The sequence below is a fragment of the Petaurus breviceps genome, unplaced genomic scaffold, assembly GCF_028583685.1.
Source record: "Petaurus breviceps papuanus isolate PSGF00001 unplaced genomic scaffold, PetGlider_PUasm1.0 90407, whole genome shotgun sequence".
In the NCBI taxonomy this organism is placed as follows: domain Eukaryota; kingdom Metazoa; phylum Chordata; class Mammalia; order Diprotodontia; family Petauridae; genus Petaurus; species Petaurus breviceps.
Genome location: NW_027187241.1, coordinates 1,961,545 through 1,971,332, shown reverse-complemented (window position 1 = coordinate 1,971,332; position 9,788 = coordinate 1,961,545). Strand labels below are relative to the sequence as shown.

General features: G+C 39.4%; 1 protein-coding gene across 1 annotated transcript in view; it reads right to left on the bottom strand.

Annotated features, from left to right (window-relative positions):
* Window positions 1–2,260: 2,260 nt before the first annotated feature.
* The window catches only part of LOC138177418 (tetratricopeptide repeat protein 39B-like), a 28,998-nt gene continuing 21,470 nt past the window's right edge, over window positions 2,261–9,788 (bottom strand). Inside the window, exon 2 of the mRNA XM_069108602.1 lies at window positions 2,261–4,526. Coding sequence (XP_068964703.1) covers window positions 2,790–4,514 — 1,725 coding nt within the window. The 5' untranslated portion in view covers window positions 4,515–4,526 and the 3' untranslated portion in view covers window positions 2,261–2,789. The remainder of the gene's footprint in view (window positions 4,527–9,788) is intronic.

The following is a 9,788-nucleotide window of genomic DNA, read 5'->3' as shown; positions in this document are numbered from 1 at the left end:
AGTGAGTCCTAATTGGGATTATGTAATGGAGAGATCTTGAACATCTAAACAGATTCTCTTCTCTTCCTTTTCTCTATGCCTTTCTCATGCTTCCCTTTCCCCCTCTCCTTGTAAAAGGGAATGGGAGGTTTCAACTACTCTGGTATTTTATAGAAAATTGTAATTCTATCAATGTTCCCTATAATGAAAAAGATTTACAAATATTTTTCTATATCTTTGTATCAATATATAAATAAGAAATAACTTTCTTGTGGAGAAGGCTCTTAGATATGTGCATGAAGAAAAAATGTTTCCAAAAGAAAAACCAGCAGAAACTATACAACTTAGAACACCTAATTATTTTGTTTGGAAAAGTCTTAGCAAAGTTTTAATTGATTTTTTTTTGGCCAACCTATCAATATGCATTATTAATTAAATGCTTGTCTAGCACTTGAATCCTTCAGTCATTTCCCTAATTTCATCTGGGTATTGTATATAACATTCATTTAAGATGTTGATAAATGCACTTTAGAAAGTTTTACACAATATAATTGGGAAATTATTAGTTTTTTGAAAGAGCTAAGATATTTATAACCTTCTTTATCACTTATATTTCTGAGGAGAGATGATCAAAGGACTTTGATCAACTCCCTTGAAGTTAAAGGGGTTATATTAGCATGAACATCTCTGGAGTCAAAGGACCTGGTTCAAATTTCACCTCTCCCTGTGTAAGCTTGGGGAAGTCATTTAAGTTCCCTAGACTTATTTCCCCATCTTTTCTTTTTTTTTTTTTTAAGCAATCGGGGGTTAAGTAACTTTCTCAAGGTTACACGGCCAGTTATTATTATTTCTGGGTGTGGTGCTGAGTGTCTGAGCCCGGGATTCGAGCTCCAGGTCGTCCCAACACTGGAGCTGGTGCTCTTACTCGCTGAGCCACCTGGCCGCCCCTTTCCCCATCTTTTCAAGCATGGACTGGATGCCTCTGTACTAGATGGTCTTCTACCTCTAGATCTGTTATTACCCTATGATTCAGGGCTTTGATTGCATCTCCCTATGGAAGGTGTAGACATGCCCATTAACACCTCAGTCAGAGGAATGAGGACTCTACAGGACCTGTCTACTAACTGAATGATGACACATTCATATCTCATGGAGGATGAAGTTAAGTGTTTAAGTTTCACTTGGCTCACAGGCTATTATAGATCAGAATTATCCCTTTTATACTGTTCTATACAAGGGAGCAGGCAGATCTGCCTGGAGGGAGCTGATGCCAGAGTCCTGAGAAAATACTTTGATCCTTGGGATGTGATGTTTGTGAACTGACACAGAAAGCTACAAGGTAAAGTGTAAGTTCCTGAACAGCAGCCCTGAGTTCTGCTCCATTTTCTTCTAAGATGCTAGCCAGGAATATCCCCTTCTCTGCCTAAAACAGGGGTGCAGAACCTGAGGCTTCCAGGTCACATGTGGCCCTCTAGGTCCTCAAGTGCAGCCCTTTGACTGAATACAAATTTCACAGAACAAACCCCCTTAATAAAAGCATTTGTTCTGTAAAACATGGACTCACTCAAAAGGCCATGCCCAAGGACCTAGACTCTAGAAGGTTAAAACCCTGGGATCTTCTCTCCAAGATGTGCTATCAAGCAACTCCCCCTTTTCTTTCTAAGAGTCTGGGCCCTGTAACTCTTGATACTTTTCAAAAAGGCTGGTATTCAGGAACTCTCTCAAATCCTCCAAAACATAGGAATTTGGGAGCTATTGCTACTGAGCACATAGTTTTCTCCAGGGTTGACTTCTGGGAGTGAAAAGACCCTAAGTGGCTGGGCCAATCCAGGATTCATACCCCAGGGATCAAAGTCTGTCTTTTTTTTCCTTTTTCCCTCTCCTTCCTCTCCTAGGGCCCAGAGGGTCTTCATATTTCCTTTTATAGGCCCAGTACAAGGGGTAGTTCTTATTTACAATAGCAGTCAATCAAATTATTTCCCAATACTGAGACAAGCAATCAGTAAGGAATAAACTAAAATCCTAAGAGTTTAGGGACAGGTTGTTATTGTTCAGCGGATTCAGTCATTTCCAACTCTTCTTGAACCTGTGGACCATGGGTTGTTGGTTTTGGGGTTTGTTTTTTTTAGCAAAGATATTGGAGTGGTTTGCTATTTCCTTCTCCATGGGATTAAGGTAAATAGAGGTTTAATGACTTGCCCAGGGACATATAGCTAGTAAATGTCTGTAAGCTGAATTCGAATTCAAGTCTTCCTGACTCTAGTTCAGGCTCTACGTACTGAGCCACTTAGCTGCCTCTTTGGCAGCTGGGACCAGGAGATATCCCCAATCCTTTAAACAATGACCTCATCCCTTTAACCTCCCCAGATCAATCTTCTATATTTTATTATTCAAGAATGTACCTCTATTTGCTAAATTGAACCTACAAAGCTTTTTTTTTTTGCCTTTTGGAGAGCAATTGGGGTTAAGTAACTTGCCCAAGATTACACACGGCTAGTTGTGTGTGTGTGTGTGTGTGTGTGTGTGTGTGTGTGTGTTAAGTGTCTGAGGCCACAACTCAGGTCCTCCCTACTCTGGGCCAGCGCTTTACTCACTGGGCCACCTAGTCGCCCCTCCTACAAAGCATTTAATAGCTATTGAAAGAGGGGACTGTGATGATGGCAGATACCTTACTTATTGTTCAGATACTTCTAGCAGCTGCCTATTTTTGGATTCCTTCCACAAAGAACTGATTTTTCTACTTGTTAATGGCATCTCATTTATTTTAGACATTACATTTATGTGAAATGAAACCACTTCTTGTTTTAAATTCATTTTTCTTTAGTCATTTGCTTAAGGGCTAAATGAACCCTAAACTGTAACCTGGTCTCCATGGAAAAGTCTTTAAAGTTTTTAACTCGCTTTATGGTTCTTATTGCTGTACTCTTATCTCCTCGTAGATACTGTAGTATTCCCAGCTCATAGTAAGCATATGGCACCAAATATGTATCAAATTTGATCATTTTTTCATTTTGAATAACACGGTTGAAGCATAGCTCAGCTCTCCAGTATTTGGATAGGTATTTCAGGCATAGACCTTTTAGTAAATATACCAAACACATGTCATCTATTCTATAATCTTTGTTTTGATCTTTCCGCAAAACTGCCTCTTCCTTTTCAATTAGTACTAGCCAGAGAGAAATGAGGTCTCGTCTTTTCCTTATAATTCGGAAGCCACTCCATATATACATAAGCTCCAGAACAGGTTGTGCTACATACCATGACGTAGTACTGCTATAGCGTTTGGATTTCAAAGCGGCAAAGTTTTCCACTGGGAGAGAATGCCCCAAAACTTTTATTCTTAGGCTGTCTACTTTTAAAAACAAAGATGTTATATCCTCACCTACTGATTTCACAAATTCAGCAGGAAGCATGGTCAAAATGGCAGCTTTGCTGTATGTGTAGGACGCCCTGGACCACTTGCTTTCTTGAGAGAGTAGGTCTGCATAGCGGTAAGCATAATGCCATTCCTGCTGGAAAATGTAGCACCACATAAGTTCCCAGTAACAGAAGTGATGAAGCTGCTGCCACTCATTTTGTAAAAAAATGCATCGTTGAAGCTTTGTCTCTGCATATTCAAAATTCCCTTTCAGCATGCTTAAGCGTCCACGACAAAAGACAAGGAAGACACACTTTGGAAACTTCCTGAGATAACTTAAAAGGAGATCTTCAAAATTATGTTTCTTTTCCTTTCCAGTGCCAAGAGCTACAGAGATGTAACTGTAATATAAGAACAAGGTTAACAAACACAGTATGTTGTGAATACTGGAAGATGAAGCACCTTCATGAAGTAAAGTGAGACCTGATTCCAAACTTCCAGCATGACCAGCAAAATTCAATAGTGAAAGGATCTTAGGTGGTAAAAGTGCTGCTACCAAATTGAATATTCCCATTCCAAGCTTTATTTCTCCAGCCAAATGTTTCTGGGTTTTGCTTTGGTAGTTTGGTAAATGCAATAATAGCTCCTGACAATCTTTATATATTTGGTAACTTTGCCCAAAATTGATTCCAGATTTGAGAAAACCAAACATACTTTCATCCTGTAAAAGTATCAGTGATGCTTTCAGGGATAAACTTTGAGCATAGCAGAGTTCTGCATGAAATTCTTCTTCCTTAACCTTACTTATTCCCTGTTTGTAAATTAGACGTGACAATGAATTAATCAATGAGGTTTTTTTTCTGAAGTTTTCACAAGTTTTCAAAACTTCATTCATTGTGGTGTTTGCCAGTTTTATATCTTGCACATCAAAAGTCAGGAAGGCCCTAAAAACAACAATAGTGCCATAGATAAGGGCATGGTACATGCTTTTATTATACAATGGGCGAAGTGAATCCAAAGCTTCTGAGAATTTATTACTTAGAAATAAATACAATCCTATCGTACTTTCTTCTAAGGATGACGTAAGGTCGACTGATGTTGCTACTGGAATTTCTTCAAAGGCATCTTCAAAATGGTCCTCCTCCTCACTTTCCATTGCAGTTCTAGGAAATGCCATTTGCTTTCCACTCTGGAGAGGATATAAAACATATACAGGATAGCCTATATCAGATTGCACACTGTCTTGGGAAAGGGGAAAGGGAGAGAGGGGGAGAAAATTTAGAACTCAAAATCTTATGGAAGTGAATGTTGAAAACTAAAAATAAATTCTTTAAAATTTTAAAAAAAACCATATACAGTGTGCAGTGATGTAGTTGAAAGGGAGGTTGCTTCTTCTTTCCTGAGTAATGAGAAAATGACTGGTGTGTCACATACAGGGTTTGGGCCAATACTGAAATCTTCAAGTTATTGCTGTTGCAATAAAAATAAAATTTTAAAAAGCAAGAATTCAGATAGTCGGGTAATGCAATAGGATGGATACTTTTACAAGAGAAGAGAAAAAAAAAGGAAGTCACACAGATAAATAGGAAAGTGGGGCTAGAGACAACCAGCTACAGGGAAGAAAAGAGGCAATGGTCATAAAGACAGACACTCTGAGGCAGAGAGAACTTTTGGGGCAAGTTTCAGTTCAGATAAACTGCTTTTGTCAGACCTTAATATTAACTTGGGCTATGGGTTTCATAATATTATCAGCTATAGTCACTGCTCTTTGAAAGCAACCTAACTATTCTGTACAGAAATGTGTTAATTGTGCATTAAGACTGGAACTTGCAAAAATAACTCCCCTTTTCTCTTTCTACAGAATAGCTCTGTTGAGTTCTCCACATCCTGTATCCATTTTTATCTTTTATACTCAATTTTAAAATCAGTGTACTGCAAGGAAGTTGTATGCAAAGCAGTTTCACATGAAAAAAGGAAAGGTAACTGCTGTTCAGTTATTCAATTACTCTGTCTTAAACCTTCAAAAGGTTCAACTCTTAAAGATGTGGCCACAATAGCCCAGTAGGGAATTGGCGTGGGGAATAATACTCTGGATTGCCTTTAAAATTATTTTTATCTTGAGGGAAATCAAGCTGAGGACCAGTTTTAACCCACAGACCCAAAATTCACCACTTTTAGCTCAAACAAGGGTTCTTTTAAACATTTCTAGAAATTTCTTAGATACAAATGTGAACAGATTGATATATTTAATGAATGCATCACTACCAGACCCCATTTAATATCATACAAAAACATACCAATATTCCTTGTAAGAGGATTTGATATATATGTATATATATATATACACATATATATTGCTTTTTTTCCCCCATATTGTTGCTATAGTAGTGGATACAAGCCTAATGTTTTGGGTCCTTGATATATCCAATATTACACAGATCCTTGCAGTTTTAAAAGAAGTTGTGAGCAGATGACACTGGTTATAAAAGAAACAGACATGAAAGTATAGTGTTAAAATTAAGTAAAACAGAATAAAGTTAATGATATACTTTAATGATATGGAATGATATACTTTAATGATATGTATGCTATTAGGTATGACAAGTAATTTGTGTAAATGACTATAAAAATACAGTCAAACTAAATAGTTCTATGGCATAACATGGCTTCCTAATCCAAACCATACTTCAGACTTAGTAAGATATCTAAACTTTCTACTGCTACTTGTTCTGCCCTCTGTAGACTCAGCATGCTGGGTCTACTTGATTGGTAGACAGAGATGAAAAGAGGAAGAATCAGTTGTTTCACTGTGTACTCAAACACACTTGATGAATATTTAAAAATAAACACCTATATGTCATTCACAGCAGGATTTTCTGGCATTAAACATCTACTCATTTATAAAAAGTATTATCAATAGTATACCTTATTGGGTGGCTAGGTGGCGCAGTGACTAAAGTGCCGGCCCGCCCCGAGTCAGGAGGACCTGAGTTGCTTTCTGGCCTCAGACACTTAACACCCACACACAAAAAACTAGCAGTGTAACCTTGGGCAAGTTACTTAACCCCAATTGCCCTCCAAAAGGAAGAAAAAAATAGTGTACCTTATTCCACCTCTTTGTCTGCCACACTATAAGTGGTTGCCTACCCTCTACATCCTTAGCTTTAGCTATACCAGGTATCTCCTTTTGGTAACAGTCTACCCACAGTTTGGGGGATCCAGGATTTCCTAAATGAAGGACATATTAATTTCCAAGTGTTTTGATTCTGGGATAGCATTGGCATTAGGAATGGAATACTGCTTGTCAATTTTTATCCTTGTTTTATTGAAAAAACTCAGACAGGAAGGGACAATGTGGTGGTGCCACTGTTTGTATCCATGGAAGGAAAACATACTGATGAACGACTTCAGTGACTGATCCACTGAAGTGTTAACAGGCAAATATCTCCTGGAAGTGTTAAGACTAAGACTTTTAGTTACACCTTAGTGTGAATTATCTGAATTACGATGCTTTTCTGATGCCCCAGCTGTCCTTGAAGGATGAGAATTTAATGTAGGGAAAGAGTGAAAGGAAATTTTGAAACATGGGGCACTTCATGGGAGGGCAGAACTGGTTTTTAGCAGGCAGAAAATGGGATTAGGGCAGCGAGTGCCTAGGGGATAAAGGAAACTGGGAGACAAGTGCAAGAGAAGTCAAGAGAGAAAAGTAGGTTCAGGAAAAACAAGGGAAAAGAAAGTATCAAGAAAAAAAGGAATGGTCAACAGTGTTAAATGCTGTGGAAAGACCACTGAATGATGACTCAGAGGAAAAAATGGCTTTGGTGACTAGGAGGTTATGGATGACCTAAAAGTAGGGATGATCTTCAAAAGATAAGTGAAGAGGCAGCTAGGTGGCACAGTGAACAGTGAACCAGCCTTGGAGTCAGGAGGACCTGAGTTCAAATCTGGTCTCAGCCACTTAACACAAAAACTAGCCGTGTGACCTTGGGCAAGTCACTTAACCCAATTGCTCTACCTTCCCCCATCCAAAATGAAAAAAAAAAAAAGATAAGTGAAAACAAAAGCAATTTACAAGGACTTAAGTGAGTGGTAAGAAATAATTGAATGAATTATAAAGACTATTCTTTTTAGAAGCATTAATTAATAAATAAAAAAACATTTATTAAGTGCCAACTATTCACACTATGGTAGATACTGGGGAAACAAAGAAGGAGGTAGGAAAACTTCCTATTTATGTCCGTCAAGCTGAAACTACACTGTAAGTTGAAGGCGAAAAGATGTCCCCAACAAAAATTCCATAAAGAAGTCAACAAGAAATGCCATGACCTCAGATGTCTATATACCAAGGGTTCTAAATCATTTTTGTGCTTGAACCTTTTTGGATGTCTGGTGAAGCTATAAAACCCTTCTCAGAAATTTTTTTTTAAATTCATAATTGAAGGAAATGCTAAGTTTCAGTTAGAGGATAGTGAAAATAAGGGTATTTTTTTTTCCTATCCAAGTTCACAGACCTCCTGAAATCTATCCCTTGGGTTAAGAACCCATTTGTTATACACAAATATACGAAATACAGATGAAAATCAGTGATGTATAGAACTGTATTAGCAAGCACCCTAGCATACCCAGGATGGACTGCTAGCACAGGTTCTTTGATTTGCTTTGCTAAAGGAAAGACAACTTTTAAAGGGGTCAACAATCTTACTTCAATCTCAATAAGAAGAAAATACAAAGAAATGAGCACAGAGATGCAACAGACAGGGTTCCTACTGTCTGAACAAAGTAGGACAACTACTGACATACACCACCAGATTGGGAGAGCACAAACCTCTGAGTTGGGCTCTTAACAAATGGCAACTCAAAGTCCTGTCCAGGGAATCTAAAGGTCCTTCTCATAAGTGAACTCCCAAAGTAAAACACTGTAAGGGTTATGGGATTTAAAGATCTTCCATGCCCCGTTGGACTTGCTGATGTAGCAGGAAGGGCCGGAGCAAGAGGAAGCAGAAGCCAAGCTAGCGTTCCTGCGTTGGCTGGCAGTGGTGGTGAGGGCGGCAGCAGCAGAGGCAGTGGCAGTGCGAAGCCCTTTTTGAGTTAGGACTGCTAAGGACTTTCTGCTAAGGACTCCTGCTGAGGACTGCCAGGGGCCGGAGCTGCTGGGAGCGCGCTTCCAGGATGCTGGGTGGTTGCTGTGAGTGGGGAGAGGAGGACCTTTGCCTGAGGTAGCCTGTTCTGTTTTAAAGGCTTGAGAATGTGGGTGCTTTCTACTTTATCTACCTGTGCCAATATCATAACTACTCTGATGGCTTTCACTTTCTGGTTTTGGGACTCAGTCTTTTGGTATCTTAATAAATTTTCTAGTTTATTTCCTCATATGGCAAACATGACGTATTTTGTAATGGATAATTATATCAGCATATTTGTAATCTCTATAGGCATTGTGAATATGGCATTGCTGATACACTTGGCGACGAGGATGGGATTACAAAATGTCAGGCCTCTATTTGGAAGCAGTGGGGCTTTAGAGGGAGAAATGGCTATTCCAGGATGGGAGGATTTGCCTTATTCCTCTCTAGCCAGAGAATGGGCTAAAAGCACAGGGCCCTGTGAAAACTGGGAACCAAGGCTAAAAGAGGGAGAACCTGGAGATTTGGAAAGATGTTTGAAAGCAATACCCATAGAACCAGGCAAAGAACTGGCAGGAGTGTGCAGGAGAGGCTGGGTGCTGCTAACAAGTTATCGCCTTATGTGTAAAAGTAGGGATAAGCTGCTGAAGGAAAGAGCTAGGATGGCTAAGGAGTCAGCTGGTTTGCCTGAGGATTCTTCTGTGTCACAGCACTCAGAAGAGCAAACTGGAGGGACTCATGTGGTCCAGGAGCAAGCTACTGTTCATGTAGCTAAAAGGAAGCAAAAAACTAGCAGAATGAATGTGCATGCAGCTTTTGTACAGGCTGGGCAGAGTTGCCCTGACAGCTTCCAGGAGAATGGAGCAAGGTTAGATGAGGAGTCTTCTAATGTAGAAGCTCTCCCCATACGAAGAAGAAGACAGGAGAGCCACCGAGGCAAAACAGAGTCCAGGGAGATAATTGAGGATTTCACTCAACAGGAGATCACTGATATATTGAGTAGATTTACCCAAAGAATGGGGGAGTCTTTAGTGTCTTGGATAGTAAGAATCACTGATGAAGGCGCCGGAGGAATAACACTGGACAGTGAGGACTGTTTAAAATTCATAAGTATCAGTCAGAATCCTTTTGTACACCAGGCTTTTAGGGATCACCATATGCAAGGAGGAAATAATAAAACGAATCTTCTAGCTTTAGCTGCAGAAGGTTGCAAAAAGCAATATCCAACTGAATCTATGTGGCCTAGGGGAGACAGACCCTGGTACTCACTTAGAGACTGTATGAGAAAACTAAAGGAGGAGGTAATGAAAACTGCTATCCTGATTGGAGAT